Source organism: Peromyscus eremicus, chromosome 6 (assembly GCF_949786415.1).
Source record: "Peromyscus eremicus chromosome 6, PerEre_H2_v1, whole genome shotgun sequence".
Lineage (NCBI taxonomy): Eukaryota > Metazoa > Chordata > Mammalia > Rodentia > Cricetidae > Peromyscus > Peromyscus eremicus.
Window position 1 is genome coordinate 125,728,403 of NC_081421.1, and position 21,682 is coordinate 125,750,084.

The 21,682-nt window shown below is 40.5% G+C and overlaps 1 protein-coding gene across 1 annotated transcript in view; it reads right to left on the reverse strand.

Moving 5' to 3' along the window:
• The window catches only part of Tnni3k (TNNI3 interacting kinase), a 265,004-nt gene that overhangs the window by 172,538 nt on the left and 70,784 nt on the right, over nucleotides 1–21,682 (reverse strand). The window contains exons 8-11 of the mRNA XM_059266495.1: nucleotides 17,043–17,187; nucleotides 16,856–16,960; nucleotides 10,399–10,493; nucleotides 9,643–9,792 (exon numbers count right to left, since the gene is read on the reverse strand). Coding sequence (XP_059122478.1) covers nucleotides 9,643–9,792; nucleotides 10,399–10,493; nucleotides 16,856–16,960; nucleotides 17,043–17,187 — 495 coding nt within the window. The remainder of the gene's footprint in view (nucleotides 1–9,642; nucleotides 9,793–10,398; nucleotides 10,494–16,855; nucleotides 16,961–17,042; nucleotides 17,188–21,682) is intronic.

Sequence of the window (21,682 nt, forward strand, 5' to 3'; positions counted from 1 at the left end):
ACATTTCAACAATTTTGTCTAAACATGGAAAAGATGTTAGGTCAATTTCAGAGGGAGTGATAAATGACAATTGGAGGAAGCAAGCATAGCCCAAGATGATTTTGTCTGTCTGTGTACAACACTGCCATACTCCACAGTCATAAAAGAACTAAACCAACTCATCAGTTTAGAGAATCTTCAATAAAGGTGTGGTTTTTCCAGAGAACATCTGGCAAAACCCTAACATAGACATTATAATATATTCTGTAATTTATTCACTTCAATAAACTAAAACCAGGGCTGATGAAATGGTTCTCTGGATAAGAATACTTGCTCTTCCTGCATAGGACCCATATTTGATTCCCATCTCCTACATAGTGACTCACACCCATCTATAGCTCCCGCAGCAGAGAATTCCATGCCCTCTTTTCACTTCTTATAGCACCAGGCATTCATGTGTTGACCATATGTGCGTGAAGGCAAGCTACTAATACATATAAAATGAATTGCTGTGGGATGGTCTGTATGTCAAGTGTGTTGCTGATTGGTCAATAAATAAATCACTGATTGGCCAGTGGCTAGGCAGGAAGTATAGGCGGGACAAGGAGGAGAATAAAGCTGGGAAGTGGAAGGCTGAGTCAGAGAGACACTGCCAGCTGCCACGATGAGAAACAGCATGTGAAGATGCTGGTAAGCCATGAGCCATGTGGCAAGGTATAGATTAATGGAAATGGATTAATTTAAGCTATAAGAACATTTAGCAAGAAGCCTGCCATGGCCATACAGTTTGTAACCAATATAAGTCTCTGTGTTTACTTGGTCGGGTCTGAGCTGCTGTGGGACTGGTGGGTGACAGAGACTTGTCCTGACTGTGGGCCAGGCAGGAAAACTCTAGCTACAATGAATAAATATTTATTCTTAAAAATAAAGTAAAACCAACAATGTGACATTATAATACACATTGTTAGCTGTTAGCAAAGAATATAATATGTGTTCTTCATTGTCAGCCTTTAAAATATGATCTTTGAATTTATCACCATTTGGAATTATTCAGTGGTAGAAGTTTTCCCAAATAGAAGCCTCCCCTACCACTAATAGAGGCTCCAAAGGGCTTCTCACATCCTATATATGATTATTTTATATATATATTAAAGCATACTACAAATGAGGAAAGATTACAGTCCACTTAAGAATAGGAAAGATTGCAATTTCCACTCAGGGCCTCTTACATTCTAAACATATCTGATTCTCAGTTCCTGTCAGAATTTGGCAAAGTCGATGCTGAATTGTTTGCCTTACATTTTATGATGAAAGTGGAGAGAGATTAAAGGATACACTTGGGGTCATTTGGTAACGGGGTAGTGTTTGTGCTTCCTGCTGCCTCATTTCTCATTGTGTGGTCAAAAATTTGACCTGTGCATTGAGGCAGAGTTCTGTCAGCACCTCCTCTCTGTGAGCACCGGTGTCTCAGGCAGGAGGGATTTAGCAGATAACTCCCCAGTTCTTCATAGTGGAAAGATAACGCCTATTTCAAGAGTCTTTCAGCAAGGCCTGGTGGCTCACCCCTATACCGCAGACTTGGGGAGCTGTAGTTAATAGGATTGTTTTGAGTACTGGGCCAGCCTGGGATATATACTGAGTTACAGAGAGGCTTGGGCTACAGAATGAGACTTTACTTAAAGAACCAAAAGAAGAAAAAGTAATTTACTTTGAGTGTTGGACCATATACTTATATAAACATATGCTACATAAATGTAACAAATATAAGTTATGGTCTGCCCATTTAAGTATGCCAATACTTATAGCAACTGCACTTCAGAAAATGTTTATATATTACCTTCTCATAATAACATAAACTCTTTCTATTTAAGTGAAGTCTAGTGTTATTATTTATATTGAAAAGAGTAACTAAATATGCGGAAAGAGAGCTAGTATAGAAATACTCATACACAGATTTAGAAATACCACCTCAAGTCTCTGTTAGTTTTTCCTTTCCATTTCTCTTGTTCCCAGTCCACTCTAACATGCTACCCCAGGCTTGTTAACCACATGCCTGCACTCCCGCTGGCTCAGAATCCAGTTGAAAGCTGCTTGAGGATTTCACTATGCACTGGTGAAAGTTTGCAGAATGGCTCATGAATTCATCATTTCTTACTTCTATTCCTCCCTAACCTCCATCCTTCGGCTACTTTTTATGGGCTAGAATCTGTAGGCACTCATGACTACGAGATTTCATTACTGTTAGCGAGTATTTACTATAAATAATTTACTATAAATATAGCACATTTACTATAAATAATTCACACCGTACTCCACTTGTCAGAAGGAATAAACAAAGCATGTATCTCAGGGCAGGAGCCTCAATTTTTATTGTTTTACTCACTTACTACTAATTCTCTAGCCCCAGCTTCCTGTCGGTGTGAATTACAGCACCTCTGCTGTATGTAAATATTGCATTGTGGGTAATTAAATATTGGGGAAGGAACCTCTGTAAATTACTTTAACTGGTGTCAGCACCAAAGCAATCAGAAGTTTTTAGTTCTGTTTCTAGTCTGGGTTATTTTCTAACCCTAAACAGTCTGACATAAAAGAGTGCTTTTCCTTGTCAAAGGCAGCCTTTTAAAATCTAACTGCCAGACAAGCCACTGAGCTATGGGTTCAATTCTAATTGGCTGAGATCTTTTCATTTAGCAGTTTCATCTTTAATGCAATGGATGTAGGATTACGTGCAGATCTTTTCAATGGGTTTTCCATACTGGTGCTTAGGGCAGAGGATTTGAACATAAGCAGGCTGCTGGCTACTTCTTCTGGACAATTTAAATTGAATCATACAAGTACTTTGTACCTTAGAGAAAGGGCAGAACAAATCCAAGAGAAACTGCTATCGCTTCACTTTTGGGTAGAATTATAGAAAAAGGAGGAGGGAGTCCTGGGAATGAGGAACACTCTAAATACTGTTAAATTGGAGCTTGGTGGACTCTAGCCAAACATGGTTAATTCTCAACAGTAGATTTCATTGAAAAACTGAGGTAACTAGGGAATTGATTTTGGTCTCCGTGAGTTAAAAGGTTCATCTATATAGACAACATTCATCCTATATGGCTCCACAAAACCAGTGTGAATCAACTCTTCAGAATGTATTCTAAAAGAACAAATGACTTTTCTAAAATCTTAAAGCACCCCTGGAGTTACTGTATCAGACTATTGCAGTGAAGGTTAACTAAAATTTAGTTTATGTCAGATGAAGTAGTTTAGAGCCATTAAGTCACAAGGGATATTGAGAAAGATGAAACACTGTTCTATTCTAAGTGTAGTCTTGGATGAGATATTCAGAACAGGGGCCCAACCTTTTGTTATCACTACATGATGGTGTCATCTACAAAGTTCATGCTTGGGAACTGCACAACCAAGTGACAGAAACATCACAAAATTGTGTCTTATATTGTCTTAAGTAAGTTTGGGGTTTTGTGTGGGTCCATATCCATAAACATCCTAGGTCTGACTCCCCTAACAGAAGTATCCTTTCAGAGAAAACCTGCTTGTGAAGCCTCTGCCTAGGCCTGGCTAGGGAGGGTCCCTGACAAACCAGAATGGAGCCATTTCCAAATCCCTTCTGTCCTGTGAGAATTCTGCATGACCTACAGAAGAGTCCTTTTTGAAAGCCATAATTAATTTGGTGAATCCCTCTCCAAAGGACAGAAGAAGCACATCTTTATTGAAAACAAACAGAAACTGTCCTGCTGACAGCACTAACAAGGCCATTTCAGTCTTCACAGAGCACATGAAAACAATACTGGAGAAAACAGCAACAATGTCATCCTGCTGGTCTGACTTGCTCTGCCCCGACATATGCAAACCATCCATCTGTCTCCTGGGTACTAACGTTCAGTTTGCAAAAGTTCACAGTAATTATGGGAATCCATGCTGGTTCCTGGCACATTAGTTGGACAAATAGAGGTGACATATACAACCAGTTCTGGAGAGATGAGTGGGCAGGCACACTGAATGACAGGGTTTCTGCTGTAAAGAAGTCTCAGGAGCTGTGCAATGATTCATCATTTTGTAAGGAGTTGATTCAAACAAAATATAAAATAAATAAGGCCAGATTTCGACTATCACTCTCAATCAACTGAAAACAAACAAAATCAGGCCCAGTGAAGGGAAATCTGAAACAGCAATTCCAGAGCAGCTTTCTGGAAGACTAATGCTTGGTAAACACTGTGGCTCTGAATCTCACAGCCCTTGAGAAAAGCTGTCTGAGAATTCATGAACAAACATGGTATGTTGAGCAAAAGGAATCAGTGAGGCCGCCCAAGCTTCAAACTGTGGAAGATTCACCAGTTGATGCTAAAGACAGAACTACTTAGAGTTTCATAATTCAAAGAAGAAGGCCATGATACCTTACAGCAGTGCATTCACAGCCACCAAAACACACACTGTACACTCATAAATGAGTTCTATGACACTGTATTCTTTAAAGCTCTAACCAAATGTCCATGGTTGGTAGAATATTTAAATGAGTTGTGATTCTGCCTCAAAATATTACACTATGCAGTGATATGAATGGACAATCTACAGCTGCCTGTTAAGAGATGAGTTGATCTTGCAAATTGTTGACCAACAGAAGCCAGATACAGTGGAATATACCATTGTAGCATGAATCTTAAAAGGTCTTATTAATAAAAACAAACCGAGAAACAGGCATTGGGGTCAATGCTGGAAGGTCAGAGAAGCAGAACAATCCACAGCCACCTCACCTTGCCAATTCCTCACCTAATCTTGTTTCCTCAGACTGGAAGCCTTTGAGTCCTCATCCAAATGAATCTCAGCTGAACTGCTGCCAAAAGCTACTAGTTCCTGGTTTTCACATCTTATATACCTTTCTGCTTCCTGTCATCACTTCCTGGGATTGAAGGTGTGAGTCACCATGCCTGGCTGTTTCCAGTGTGGCTTTAAACTCACAGAGATCCATGGATCTCTGCCTCCCAAGTGATAGGATTAAAGGTGTGAGTGCCACCATTTTCTGGCCTCTATATCTAGTGGCTGTTCTGTTCTCAGACCCCAGATAAGTTTATTAGGGTGCACAATATTTTGGGGAACACAGTATCACCACATTTCCCCTTTTTGCCTAAAATTTAAAAAAAGCTTCTAACTAATACAAGAAAAATTATATCCAATAAGTATATACAATGTATACAGTCAAGAATTACATTAACGATGTCTAGTCCATTAACATTTGACAGATTCAGACAAAAAACTCTGTTAATATATTAACAATGTTCAGTCCAGTTACATTTGATAAACTCAGACAAAAAAATTCATTACTTATCCTGTTTAAAACAAGTAGTTCCTTTTTAAAAGTAGATTAAAAAATGACCTTTTTATCTTATCATATCTATATTCTCTCTTTTTTATTTTCATAATAGATTCAATAATCTACCTTTTGTCACTTTTATATCTTCCCTTTTTTCTTTTTAGAATAGATTCAATGATCTACCCATTTATCCTATTATTTCTTTTTCTTTTTTCTCAGAGTAGATTCAATGATCTAACTCATATCTATATTTTCTTTGTTCTTTTTCTTTTTCTTTAAACAAAAACTCTAAATCTAGTCTCCTTGTTCAGCTTTTTTCCTAACCATTAACAATAACCTGTAACCAACCATAGTAAACAAATAACAATATCCATAACTCATTAAACGGCCAAAAAACACCCACCCCACCTCTTGGGAATGTGGGCGTCATTTTCTTAAATTACTTCCTGCTTTCTGGGGGGTGAAGAGATCTTTAGGGAATCCTGAAAAGAAAATTTTTGGGTTAATTGTCAAGTTCTGTATCATTTGTCCAGTCGCTGCATAATGAGAAAGTGCAGGGCTTGTTTCAAGTCCTTGTTCAAGTAGTCTGTCAGGCTGGATCATCTCAGCTAGCCATCTCAAAATTGTCCTGAACAGTTTGTAGTCCAAAGTCGATCTTTTGGTGGTGTTAATCAGCTTAATGGCTTTATCATGGTCCATGTGGAATCACCTTTGTGGAGTCCCATCATCTTTTAAAGATTTCAATGTTGTTGTTAGGCATTGTTATGGTTCCCTGCAGACATTTTTTTTTTTTTTTTTTTGTGCCCCTCTGTGGTTTGGAGCAATCACAGTCTGATAAATGTCTGTCTCTCGGAACCATGAACATTCTTCCCTAGAAGAGAATATCGTCACAGCAATTTCTCCCCACCATTTGTCTTGCCAAATTTTTCCAAACTGACCTTTGCCGATGCTTTCTTGTAACATGATGGTCCTGGCAATTTTTCTCTGAACAAGCAGCAGTAAACCCTTTGCCCCAGGTAGCAGCATCACTGCAGTCACCAACAGGATGAGAAGCAGCCAGCAAATCAGAGCAGCAGCTGCTGCCTCCATGGTCCCACCACAAACATTTGTGGCTATGCCCTGGCCGAAGCTTCTTTTTAGGAAGCCTCCTAGGCCGGCCTCAAACTCGGGATCCTCCTGCTTCTGCCTCCTTCAGCAAATCCTACTGGCATGCGCCAACACAGCCAGCTGAGTGTAGCTCAGGTCTGAGCTGGGGCCCACAAGGCCACAGGCAAGTGGCTTTTTCGTGAATTCGAACCACAAACGTTGGGTGCCAGATGTAGCACAGATCTTAAAAGGTCTTATTAATAAAAACAAGCCCAGAGCCAGGTATTGGGGTGAATGCTGGAAGGTCAGAGAAGCAGAACAAACCACAGCCACCTCACCTTGCCAATTCTTCAGCTGATCCTGTTTCCTCAGACTGGAAATGGATCTCATCCAAATGGATCTCAGCTGAACTGCTGCTCAAAAGCCTAAAAGCTTAACCAGGCCAAAAGCTACTAGTTCCTCATCCTCATGCCTTATATACCTTTCTGCTTTCTGACATCACTTCCTGGGATTAAAGGTGTGTGTCACCATTCCTGGCTGTTTCCAGTGTGGCTTTGAACTCACAGAGATCCGAATGGATTTCTGCCTCCAGAAGGCTAGGATCAAAGGTGTGTGTGCCACCATTTTCTCACCTCTATGTCTAGTGGCTGTTCTGTTCTCTGACCCCAGATAAGTTTATTAGGGTGCACAATATTTTGGGGAACACAATACCACCACATACCATAACATTCCAGTCCATAAATCAGAAAAAGAAGCTGTGGCACACTCTTTCGAAAAGGATTGGAAGAGAAGGTCAGTAGTGTTTCTGGGACTTGAGTGCTGGTAAATTTTTTCATTTGGGTTCTGGATGGGTGTAAGAACTCACTGAGCTGTGTAGGTGGGACTTGTGCCAGGATCACTGGTGTTTACTACTTCATCTCTCTTTTACTGACTCACCTATGTAAAAGTAATCCTGCATAATTTTCACTAGCAATCTCCAGACATGTGTATTTTCCTGTCTTCCTGTCTCTGAGCTTGCAATAGTTACCCGTTTTCATCCTTCAAACTTCATATCTCCTTTTGCTAATGGACTTTACCCTATTTCAGGCACAAAACCTTTTAGATCAACTTGGCAGGCTGAGAAAGCCTACAGCTTGGTAATTTTGCTTGTCAGCATGATGTTTGAGGATTCTCACATTAAAAATGAGAAACCTATTTTTATATATACTTTAAACATCCTAAAAATGCACAGAGGAAACCAGGATAGGGGGATCAAATAGGGAGGGGGATGAGAGAGAAGGGTGGAGGAGGGACTCTGGGGAGGGACAACTAATACTAAAGGCCATTAGGAAAACCAGATGGAAACCTACTACTGTAGAAGCTTCCTAAAACATCTACATATATGAAAGCAATCTAAATTGAGTCAGCAAATAATAGCGAGACAATGACCCAAACAGACATTTTAAGACATCTTGAAAGCTCAAGTGCCAGGAACTTGTTACTTCTTATTGAGTTGTTGACTAAAGGAGTCCCATGGGAACCCCCAAATATCACATCTTATTGCCAAGGCTATTGGTTATTTTGCATAACATGGTAGTAAGGCCTTATGGCTGAAGACAATACTTACTTATGTCATCCAACATGGAAAAATCAAGCCTTTGCCAAACTAGAATCTGCTTCATATTTCTGACTAGCATTCATGGAGCTTTAAGGTACTTTACTGGAGGAGAGAGGTAATCATCAATTACCTAACCTAAAAACCCTGTGACCTACAGCAGTGACCTGTCTGCAAGATATATTGGCCTAATCATGTTACAAATGTTATGGGAGTGATCAATCACTTTTTGATTGGATTTAAGACACATTCCATGAGAGGGAATCCATGCCTGACACTGCTTACGTGGCCAAGAAGTTGATGCTAGATAGGTCATGGGCCTACAGGAATACCTACTACTGTCATTCTGCTAAAGGAACACGGTAAAAATTACTCCTAATGATATATGGCTATAAACATAGATAGCCTTTCCATGCACACCAGAGAAGCTTCTTGATGTAGAAGATTGAAATTAACATACACCCACAACTGGACATTCTGCCGAGAGTGAGAGACTTGAGCACTCAGCCCTACGTGGAATGTCTTCATCAAACTTCTCCCCTCAGACCCCAGGGATTGATACAGAAGAGGGAACAGAAAGATTGTAAGATCCAGAGGCAATGAGTAATTACAAGGAAGTAGTGTCTTCCAGACACAACAGGACAGACACACACATGAACTCAGAGATTATGGCAACTCCCAGACCTGCACAGGTTCAAGCTCAACAAGTTCCCAGCACTGAGAGGAGCAAGTGGCCACGGAGTTACACCCCTAACCAAGAAGCTATTTACAGTCGGTACACAGTAGTAAAGGGGAAATAGGTTTTCTCCAATTGAGAAATTGGGTCTATCAACCATACTCCAGGACAGACCCCATATTTACTACCCACCTCTGTGTGTGATCTCAAATCCTTTTAATGATGAAGTTAACCCTTTGGATGAATGTGAACAGCCCCATTGGCTTCCACCACCCCAAAGGCTGGGAGTGGCATTGCATCACATTGGAGACCTATAACAGAGAAGTCCTTGCATGGTTGTAACCAGCCTAACCAGTGTTCCCATCAATACATTTGGAAAATGTTGCTGTTATGTCTTTATTTTGTCCTGTTTCTACAAAAACTTGATGAGACTATTACCACATTGGAATGTGGTATTTAGAATAACCTAAATCTGTGTTTCTGGGTCACGGCAACTCAGTTTGGCTCTGGAATAAACTCTTCTTATTCTTTTTAAGGTGAAAGCTGTGTGTTTTATGTATTTTCTTCCTTGCTTTATTGTAACACAGATGTTCTTAGTAGGATTTAAACTAAAAAATGTTCCCGACCCCCCATATATATTCTGAAAATTTAGATCCACATCAATATTTCCTCTAAGATACAGAAACCAGCTGTAAGACCACTCTCCTATGGTCACCTATCTTAGTCCTGTTTATCTAGAGCCTAGAACTGCAGCAGCCCAGTCCCTTTTTACTGTCAATACTGAGAATACATCAGCTCATTTGCAGCCCAGAAGTTGCCTTCTCTAATAATGGTCTGTTAGACTCTTTGATCCAGGTCCCCAGAGCTTTACACACATTCCACAGAGAAAGTGGGAGGGTAAGTCATGTAAGCAAAGGGATTATTGATGCATTGGCATAATCTATGCACACAGTTCAATATGTCACTGCAGAGATGCAATGATTAAAAACATACCTTTTTCATAAGCCCACATCAAACATGTCTGCTCATCCTTTTCACCACTAGACCTGCTGGGATCACAGGCAACTAGATTCATATCAGCACCATTATCCAGTAGGAACTGAACCAGGCGAATGTGGCCATGGTAGCAAGCAGAGTGCAATCCTGTGATGGAAAAGAACAAAAGAAGGAAAAGAAGAAAGAAGAACAGGTACTTTGATGTCAAAAGAGTCATCCTTACAAACAGGATTTCTAGAAATATAAAGCCATACTTGATATGTGATGAGAAATTATTTTTATTATTGAGAAACCAAGTGATATGTTCAGCAATAGAGGTATCCTAGTCTAGGCAACCTTCTATATTGACTATATTTATTCACAATATGTTTTTATGTTTTATTCCTAAAACTATAGTAGTGGTCAAGAACAAATATTATTGCCTTTACAAAAGAAAAAAAAATAATCAAGAATCCAGTCAGTATTTTTCTTGAATACCAAACCAATGGCAGAGATGTCATCAACCTTTCATGATTCCAGCTACACAGGTTGCAAAGATTGTACATAGATTTTTACACCAACAGTGGAACTGAACAAAACTCAATCTGATTTTTGTTATTGGCATTTACCATTAATTCTAAATTGTTCTAATTGATAATAATACCTTGGCCTCTGGGGCTTGGCCATTCTCAATATGCTGTTCCCCCTTGGATCAACACTGCTCTTGATAACTGACAGGTCTGTGTATACATGATGTTCTCGGTACAGTCTTACCTGTGTGCCCATCCCTTCCTCGGTGATTAATGTTCACAGCATTCTGCTCAAGAAGAAATTTGACCAGGTCAATGTTCTTGCCATAGGTACAAGCACTGCAGAAGTACAAAATGAGAAAGATAGAGGGTACTTATGTGTTGAGTCATGTCCCCGAGGAACTCCTAATTCCCAGGATTTCAGTGTGGACTGTGTTTAGAGATACTGTCTTCCAAGATGTAGTTGAAGTTCAGTGGGATCCTTAGAGTGGATTCTAATCTAATAAGATTGGTGTCCTTATGGGAAATGGAACTTGGGACAAAGATTACACAAGCAGAAGGTTGGGCACAGAAAAGTAGAGAGAAGTTGACCATCTTCAATCCCAAAAGAACATCTGGATGGGAGGTCAGAGTAGTCAGTACACAGATCTTATAGATCTGAAAGTGTGAAATAATCCATCACTCTTGTTTAGGTCACACAGGGTGCTGTATGCTAATATGGGAACCATAACAAATGATATAAACTTGGTTAATCCTGGCCAATTTAGATACTGGTGTGTGTAGAAAAGTAACAGAGAGATAGGCTAGGAAGAGAGAGGGGAAAAAAGAAGGAAAATGTAACCGAGGCCTTGTAAGCACTGCTTATCAGCTGGAGCTTGCTCCATGCTGTTAAAAATTCAAATGAATCCATGCTATGGTGTCATAACACAAACTGGTGCATCCTCATGATCATTTCTTTCTAGCTGGAGGGAACACTGACATATTTAAGGACCCAAAGGAATTAAGGTTTTTTTTGTTCTTCTCTCATATGTTACATCCTGACCACAGCTTCCCCTCTCTCTCCTTCCTCCCCTCCCTGAAGTCTCTTACTCCCACCTTCCCTCTCCCCCAGATCCTTTCTGACTCCATCTCCCCTCAGAAAAGAGCAGGCCTTCCAGGGACATCAACCAAACATGCCATAACAAGCTGCAATAATACCAGGCACGTATAATCACATCAAGGCTGGATGAGACAACCCAGTAGGAGAAAAAGTGTTCCACAAGCAGGCAAAAGAGTAAGAGCCCCTGATCCCACTGTTAGGAATCTCACAAGAACACCAAGCTACAGAGTCATAACATATGTAGAGAACCTAGGTCAAACCCCTACCAGCTTTCTGATCTCCAAGAGCCTGGTCAGTCTATTCTGTGGATCCTGTTCTTTTGGTGTCCCTGACCCCTGTGGTTCCTCTGATCCTTCCTTCTCCTCCTCTGTAGGACTTCCCAAGCTCTGCCTAATGTTTGGCTGTGGGGTTCTGCATCTGCTCTCATCGGATGCTGGATGAAGACTCTCTGGTCTCTTTGATGATTATTCTGCTAGGCTCCAGTCCCAGAGCACTCTGCAGGCAGGACAAACCATAGGTCAAAGGTTTTGTGGCTGAGCTGTTGTCCTAACCCCTCCACTTGAGTCCTTGCCTGGTTGCAGAAGATGGCCCATTCAGGCTCTGTGTCACCCATTACTAGGATTCTTTGCTAGGGATAAGCTCCTAGAGTCTGTGGAGTTTCCCTTGCACTAGGTTTTCACCTCACCCCTGAAATGCCCCCTAGTTCCAGTCATTTCTCCCTTGATACTTGATCTCTCCTGTTCCCAATCCCACCTGCCCCCAGTCTACCTACAAAATCTACTATTTTTACCCTTCCCAGGGAGATCATTGCATTCTCCTTTAAGCCCTTCTTGTTACTTAGACTTTCTGGGTCTGTGGACCATAGTATGATTATCTTCTACTCTACAGCTAATAACATACTGTGGTTGTCTTTTTGGGTCTAGGTTATCTCACTCAGGCTGATTTTTTTTCTAGTTCCATATATTTGCCTGAAAATTTCATGATGTCATGGTTTTAACAGGTGAGTAATACTCCATTGTGCAACTATACCACATTTACTTTATCCATTCGTTGGATGAGAGACATTTAGGTTGTTTCCATTTTCTAGCTATTATAAATAAAGTTCCTATGAACACAGTTGAGCAAGTTGATGGAGTATCCTTTGGTTATATGCCCAAGAGTAGTACAGTTGGGTCTTAAGTTAGATAGATTCCCAATTTTCTGAGAAAATGTCATATTGATTTCACATCAAATTAAATGGAGAGAAACTCATAGCAACTCCACTAAAATCAGGAACAAGACAAGGCTGTCTGCTATGGGATGTTATCTATGCTGTGAATGTGTTACTCTTATTGGTTAATAAATAAAGTGCTGATTGGCCAGTAGCCAGGCAGGAAATATAGATGGGACAAAGAGAGAGGAGAATTCTGGGAACAAGAAGGCTGAGTCAAGAGATGCTGCCAGCCACCGCCATAAGAAACAGATATTAAGATATTGGTAAGCCACGAGCCATGTGGCAACTTGTAGATTAATAGAAATGGGTTAATTTAAGATGTAAGAACAGATAGCAAGAAGCCTGCCACAGCCATACAGTTTATAAGTAATATAAGCATCTTTGTGTTTATTTGAGTCTGAGTGGCTGCTGGCCTGGGCAAGACTAGAGATAACTCTAGTTATAGCTGTTTACTCTCCCCACATTTATTCAATATAGTACTTGAAGTTCTAGATAGCACAATAAGACAACTAAAGGAGATCAAGGGGATACAAATAGGAAAGAAAGAAATGTTAAGTATCATTATTAGTGGATGATAAGATATTATACATAAGCAACTCCAAAAATTCCACCAAAACTGCTACAGCTGATAAACACCTTCAGCAAAGTGGTTAATACAAGATCAACTAAAAAAAAAATCAGTAGCCCTCTTATATACTAATGACAAATGGGCTGAGAAACAAATCAGGGAAACATCATCCTTCACAATAGTCACAAAAAATAGAAAATGGGTAACCTTAACCAAGCAAGTGAAAGACATGCATGATAAAAACTTCAAATCTTTGAAGAAGGAAATTGAAGAAGATATCAGAAAATGGAAAGGTCTCCTAGATCATGGATTGGTATGATTAACATAGTGAAAATGGCCATTCTATCAAAAGCAATCTACAGATTCAACTCAACTCCCACCAAAATTCCAACACAATTCTTTAGGACTCAACTTCACATGGAAAAACAAAAATACCCAGGATATCTGAAAACAATCCTATACAATAAAAAAGAACTTCTGGAGATACCATCATCCCTGATTTCAAGCTGTACTACAGAGCTGTAGTAAAAAAAAAAACACACACACACACATGGTACTGGCATAAAAACAGACACATTGATCAATAGAATTGAATTGAAGACCCAGACATAAATCTACACACCTAAGGACACATGATTTTTGATGATGAAATCAGAAATATACAATGGAAAGAAAGAAAACTTCTTCAACAAATGGTGCTGACATAACTAGATGTTGCCATGTAGAAAAATGCATATAGATCCATATCTATTGCCCTACACAAAACTCAAGTCCAAGTGCATCAAAGACCTCAACATCAAACCAGATACACTGAACCTGAAGAGAAAGCAGGGAATCATTGCCTTGAATCTATTGGCATAGGAAACAACTTCCTGAACAGAACACCAATAATGCAGACAGTAAAATCAATTATTAACAAATGGGACCTCATGAAACTTAAAAACTTCTGTAAGGCAAAGGATACCATAAATAGGACAAAGTGGCATCCCACAGAATGGAAAGAGATCTTCACTAACTCCACATCTCACAGAGGGCTGATTGCCAAAATACACAAAGAACTCAAGAAACTAGATATCAACAAACTAAGTGATCCAATTAAAAAGTGGGGTACAGATCTAAATCGAGAATTCTCAACAGAAGAATCTCAAGAACTAAGATTTTTATAGATGAATTTTGCAATAGATTTGTTGAACTACTTAAATGGAACTTTGACTTCCAGTGCTTATTGTGGAAGCTGAGATACATGGAGGAAGAGTTTGTGTGAGGTAACCACATTGTGTGTATGATACTTGCCATATTGCTGTGGCAGGAGTAACAAGGGAGGGAGGGCTCCTTTTGGCTCACAGTTAAAGAGGGTCAGTTGGTTACGCAGAAGGCAAACAGCAGTGCCTGGAGCAGCAGAGCAGCCAGAGCTGCAGTCAGAAAGCAGAGGGAGACACAGACTGGTGCTCAGATCCCTTCTTTCTTTTGTGTGCTTTATTTAGATTGGGAAGGTTTCACTCACATTCAAGATGGGTCTTCCCTTCCCCCAGTTAAACCCTTCTAGAAATGTTCCCATATCCAGGAGTGATTTTACACGACACTTATCAATGATAATTGTCTTTAGCTTTTAACTAGCAGGTGTCAGAAATACCCCCTCTCCTGTATTTTCTCTTTACAGAAAGTGATCACTCTATCCATCCTCCCAAACTCTGGGAAGCTAGGTTTCCTCATCTAGCACAGGGAACAGCTACCATATAACCATGGCTAGAGGAAGGGGATAGGCACTCAGTTCAGCAATTTCCTGGGTCTTACTACTTCCTCTTCCTGGATGGCCTTGAGGAAGTCATTCTTAACAAAGCTGTCCCTGCATTGTACACCTAAAGCATTTTCCCCTGTGTGATGCCTTCTCATGAAAAAAAGGCAGAGCTCACTATCTCCTAGGCTCCTTCATTTCAGAAGGATGGACACATACCATTGTGCCTGGTGGTGGACAAACTTCTGACTGTCTTCACATCTTACAATGGGGCTCCCTTAAGGAGAGAAGGGATCCTGTAATGGTAATGTTCCTATTCCAGTCAACACAGAACAGGTTTATAGTAATTCTTCCTTGAATGACTGGGTGAATAAATCATCACTATCTTGGTACAATATATCATATCATTTTCAACTATTTACATCATAAATAGGGCCAGCAGCACCACACACTTCATAGTTCATTTTCTGAGCTGTTTTATTAGTCCTTTCAAAGCAATTAGTTACAGGACATGGCATGTTAAAAAATATGTCTGTGTATTCATATATATATATTCATATATATGTATTCATAATATATATTATATATATATATTCAAATATATATATCCATATATGTGTGGACTCACACACATTCTATAATGGTTAATTTATATTGTTGAGTTGATTATATTAATAAACCCTTGGGATGTTAATGAAGAACACCTTTGCATGTGTCTGTGAGGACTTTCACAGAGAGATTTAATTGAGACCTCTACTGACTATAGGTACCACAACCCCATGGGCTGGGGTCCTAGACTGAATACAGAAGGGGAAAGGAGGGGCCAGCTGAGTAGCAGCACTCACCTCTGCTCCCTAGCTTCAGAGGCAAGGCAAGCAGCCGCCTCAGTCTCCAGCCATCAAGCCTTTCATACAGTGACAGACTGTGCCACCTCAAACTGAGACAAAATAGGTCCTTCTTCACTTAGCTGCTCCATTTATTTATTTGGCCATAGAAATAAAAAGAGCAACTGATAGATACTTAGATTTTCTTCAACTTTAAAAGGATTTATAAAAATTAAATGAGATAATGGACACAATAACCTGGAGTATAATCACTGCTTCCTCCTTAAGTGGTAATTTTTCTTGGCAACTGGTTTGGTTATGAATAAGCAAATCTTTGGTTTTATGCTGTATTTGAAGGGTTGGTGCCTGACATAGAAGCACAAGGCTAATGTTATTTTAGGATTAACGAATTTTTTCCTTTCTATTATTTACCAACACAAACCAAACAATATGGGGACAACAAATAAGTCTGGAATACCGTTTTTAGAGGTTGCAAATTAGCTGAGAAATACATAATGTTTAAGTAAATGATCTTTCTAGTCAAGGTTTATTAAATTCAAAGCATTATATTTATAGTGAAATGACAACCCTCTAGGGCTCCTAATGTGAAGCACCCACCCTCCTCCTGCATGGCCCAGAAGGTGCTGTGGTCTGAGTTACCAGCAGCCCCTTGCTTTGTTCCCTTGCCGAGTTCGGGTGCATCTTTCCCAATCCCAGCTGACCCTGCAGGACGCTTTCCTAAGCACACTGGCAAGAAAAGAGCTACATCCTAGGTATCCCAATACCATCTTGACTAGGCTTTTAGCAGCTGACAGATGGATATCCTGGGTAGACACATTTGCACATAAGGTTTAGAAAGTGAGGGAGAAAGTGTCATATTTGATGTTGATGAATCCTAGTAATGAGATTCTTGTCAGAGGAGGATTATGGGTACAGCCCCTTTTGGCAGCTTTTCACAGAGTGAGGAGCAATATGCTTACAGATGTTGATAGGCCTGTTGCCTTGGCAACATCAGTCCCTGTCTTTGTGGCTCCAGCTGGAAATGCAGCATCTGGCTCTAGCCCCATCTGCTATACTGATAACAGTGTCTGCCTCCACCTTTCCTTCCTGCAGCCAGCCAGGCTTCTTGTCCTTTGCCTGCCTCTGCACTCACTTGCTAATAGCAACATCTGCCACAATGTGTTATGGCTTTGTGTACTTGACTTTGGGGGCTGCATGGTGTCAGCCAAGCTCAGTGGCTAGCACACAGAGATATTCTTTACCTGTGAAAGGCTGTCTCACTGAAGATGTTTTCCTTAGTCAGACTTTCAGTTCCTGTTACATGAATGATTTCCTTTGCAACTTCAAAATTTCCATTATAGCATGCCCTGGATGGGAAGAAAATATTTTGATTTTTTTGACAAGTAAGAGGACATGAGTTGGACATGAGAAATGCTAGGTCATACTCACAGGTGCAAAGGAGTGTCACCATAGATGTTAACAATGTGAGGCTGAACCTCCAAGTCACTTTGGAGCAAGTAGTTCACGATGCTGTGGTGTCCAAAGCGAGAACAGAAGTGCAGGGGGACATGGTTCTCGTTGTCCTGAGCATTCACTGCCGTTGGTGAGAAAGCACAGATACGTCATCTGAAATTCATTCTTTCTCATCCTTTATATCCACAGTGCCATGTGCTTTGCCTAAGTGCCTAAGATACTATTGGAAATTGCCAATTACTGTTTATAATAGAGGAAATTAAGTGCAACCAATTAAAAACGTTATAATTCTATTCTATTGCCTATTGCCACATCAGATAGGCTTTCCTCTAGCACTCATAAATTCTATGGAACACAACGAATCAAATTTGTCTTGCACTTGAGAAACCTATAAACATCCAAAGTACCTGTGGCCTCATTCCCGTCTGTAGCTGGAGTTTTCCTGCCTGGCCCACAGTCAGGGCAAATCTCTTTCACCTGCCAGTCCCACAGCCTCTCAGACCCGACCAAGTAAACATAGAGACTTATGTTGCTTTCAAACTGTATGGCCATGGCAGGCTTCTTGCTAACTGTTCTTATAGCTTAAATTAATCCATTTCCTTTAATCTATACCTTGCCACATGGCTCGTGGCTTACCGGCATCTTCACAAGCTGTTTCTCATCATGGCGGCTGGCAGTGTCTCTCTGACTCAGCCTTCTACTTCCCAGCTTTATTCTCCTCCTTGCCCCGCCTATACTTCCTGCCTAGCCAACGGCCAATCAGTGTTTTATTGATTAATTAGCAACACATTTGCCATACATCCCACAGCACCCGTCAGTATCCCTTCCAATTGACCCCCATTTTCCTGTGAAGGATTTCAACTTTGAAAGTTCTGGACTGTTGAGATAACTCATTGTATAAAGGCATCTGCAGCTAAGCCTGTGGACCTGAGTTCTATCTCCAGGCCCCACATGGTTGAAAGAAAAAATTAACTCTTATACGTTTTTCTCTGGTCTCCTCACAGAAGATGTGGTTCATCCCCCCCCCCCCCAGTCCATGTAACTTAAAATCTTTAAGTTAAAGATTCCATTGGGGCACTGGATGGGAGGTGCTGTACTCCCCAGCTGGGAATCACAACACTACACAAAGGAAGAAGCATTTAGATGAGGATGCTCAAAGGCAGATCTCTGTTTTCTCCTTGAACAATACAGTGCTAAGCACAGTAAGGTTACCTGTGCTGCCTTGAGATAATTCTCAACAATGGTCTTTCACTCTCCACACTTCTCCAGCTCAGATACCTGTGTATGGCATCTTCAAATCAACTCACCACATCAGACTCTGACTTTGACACAGGCGTGTAGGCCTAGTCTATCCTGGCAATATGGTCATTAGTGACAATAATGTCACCCAGTTTCTATTGGTAGCAATTACAATCACAGGATCAGGGTCCTGACTGGTTGTTTCTAGAGGCCCAATGTCTGCATGTGTCCCATGGGACCCTTTTGGGGTGTGACATTGGAGATGCTTCTTTGCTGTGAGAGCTCTGGGCCTGACTTTTTTCTTTGCTCTGGAGTAGACACTGGGTGCTATTTGATATTTGCTCTAGTTTCCTTTCAGAAAACACAATGACGAAATGCAGCTTAGGGAGGAAAGAGTTTATCTTATACTTCCAAGTCAAAATCTACTACTGAGGAAACTTAGGACAGGAACTCAAGTAGGAAATTAAATAGAAACTATGCGAGGATGGTTCTTACTGGCTTGATTCTGGCTCATGCTTAGATAGCTTTCTTTGACATCCCCAGGACCAATGTCTCAGGGCTGGTGCTGCCTATGGTGGGCTGTGTCCTCCTGCATCCATCATCAATCAAGACAATCTTTCCCAGTCATGGCCAGAGGCCAGCCTGATAAAAGCAATTCTTCAACTGATGTTCTTTCTTTCTAGGTGTCTCTAGGTTGTATGTAGTTTACAGTGAAAACTAACCAGGTGATAATGCAAGAAATCCACTGAGTCTATTTAATGAGCAAAGGAATTTATTAGGGGATAACTCATTACAGCATGGGTATTTATCATAGGGTCCAGGAAAGCAGAGCTATGTCCCATGCTGATCTTCTTCCAAGATCTACCTGGTCAGTCCAAGCATGAAAACCACAAGGGAACAAAGAGAGGACCCCATAGGTGCATTCCAGGTCTTAAGGGTTCTAGAGCGGCCATGCCCTGGGGGCATGTACTTCAAGGTTGTAGGCAAGTGTAGCAGTTACCTGCTGCCTCACTAGGGGCAGTGCTTCAAGGTCATAGCTAGAGCAGCTACCTGCTACAAGGTATATAACCTTTAATATATTCCTTTCGTGCTGAAATCAACACTAATTTGCTAATTGGATGATTGGGAAAACCCAACTGCAGTGTCTCATCCCTTAAATGGCCACTATAGGTCCATCTCTGGAGCAGTGTTAAAGTACTCCTGTCTCCTCAAACATCATGACTATAACAGAACCATTGTTGGTGCCAAACAGAAAACATCAATGAAACTTACGTTTGTAAGGCATTTAGTGTTATACTTTTTGTGGAAGATCATTCCACCTATTTCCTAATTTCTCTTATAATTTTTATTAAAACAAATGAACTATGAACACATAATATATATCTTCAAATAACATAAAATCTCGTTGCAAGACAGGCTTAATAATAACTAAACATGAAACTGCTCAATTCTAGGTCTGACTTTAACTCAGTATCTGAAGAATAAAATAGTTGATCAGCTGCTCTAGACACATTTTTGTGTTTTTTTTTTTGTGATTTTCCTGTCCAAATTCATGTATTATTTGATGACACTGTACAAGCAGAAGAAATATAAGGACACGTTTTTAAATGAAGAATCTCAAGGGAAAGTGAGGCCTCAAAAGTGTGCATAGCTTGTTCAGACTGTTGGCACATCGTATGTAGCACTTAAGGAAGGAGGATTTTGAATACAGATTTGCCTTCTAGCTGCTACAGTTGTTGACAGCCTCTTTCCTTTATTGCCCTGCAAGGTCTTAAGCAAATGGAGAAACTTTAGCTGAGTCTTGCAAAGCCTGTGAGGAGGAGTGCCTTAGGAGAACACCCTTCCCTCAGGAGAACACCTTTCCCTCAGGAGAACATCTTTACCTCAGGAGAAACCCTCCCCTCAGGAGAACACCCTTCCCTCAGGAGAACACCCTTCCCTCAGGAGAACACCCTTCCCTCAGGAGAACACCCTTCCCTCAGGAGAACACCCTTCCTTCAGGAGAACACCCTTCCCTCAGGAGAACACCTTTACTTCAGGAGAACACCCTTCCCTCAGAATACCCTTCCCTGAGAACACCCTTTTCTGAGAACACCCTTCCCTCAGGAAAACACCCTTCCCTCAGAACACCCTGGCTCTTTTGATTATCTGCTTGTCTATAACCATTTGATTTTTTTTTTCATGTTCTGTGAGAATCCAGGTAAATTCAATGGCATGGGTCTGTTCTGGTAAATTCAATGCACAGGGTATCAGGAGCCTCCCCTGAAGGTTCCCAAATCCCTACTAAATAAAGAACAGTGGAGCATAGTCTTACGTAAGCTTGTGAAGGGTCACCTGGCTGACTCACCCCTCTCAGTGTGACTCTTCTCCAGCAGAACCAAGGGAACTTCAAGGTCCCTACCTAGTGGACACGCCTCTGTGCTGCAGACATTTCTCCTTCTACTACACACTGAGGGGTGTGGCATCAGACACAGGGATCACATAGCTTTATTGCAGTCATTGTGAGATACTTGTTTTTATCTTAGACTGATTTAGAGACTAAAATCTACAAATTAGTGTGTTATCTTAGGAACAATGAGACATGATGATAAGCATCAATTCTGTTTGGAGTAGCTTTGTATTTTTCTAAAGCCAGGCCTGATAGTGCAGGTAGGTCTCTGATCCCAGACAGAGCTGAGACATTAGTGATATAACTTCAAGATAAGCCTGGGCTGTAGAGTGAGTTCAAAGTCAGCATGGTAATTTAATGAGACCCTGTCTCAAAAATAATGTGATGCCTAGGGTTATTGCTCAGTGGTGGGCAGCTTATACAGTATGTACAAAGCCCTGAGGCTCAATCCCTAGCAAAGCAAGAAAAATCTCTAATCACAATATTTAAATAAAGGAGACTTCCAAACAAAGGAATATATGTAATTCATTATCAGGAAAATATTTCATGCTCTCCTTCATTTCATAAAAGAATGAGTGCTCGTCAGCCAGTGGTTTTTGAAAGATTGTTGGATGGTAGGTTATATGGAACCTACTTCTTCCTTATTCATGATTACTGACCTTAAAAATAAAACAAAAACTCCCAGACTAAGTCAGTAATACTGCTAAGACTAGCCAGTGTTTAAAATAAATTCCACATGTGTCTTCAATAAACTTTCAGTAACAGATCTATATAATTTCAATGAGATATATTTAAAAAATAAAGCGGTCTTGCTAACCATGATCTTACTTGATTAGATTTATTTTTACTTTTATTTGTGTGTGTGTGTGTCATATGTGTACATATATATTTGTGTGTATATGGATTTAGTGTATGTTTCTGTGTATTGTGTGTTGTGTGTATGTGCATGTATATTTGTGGGTGTGTTTCTTTGCAAGTATGTATGTAT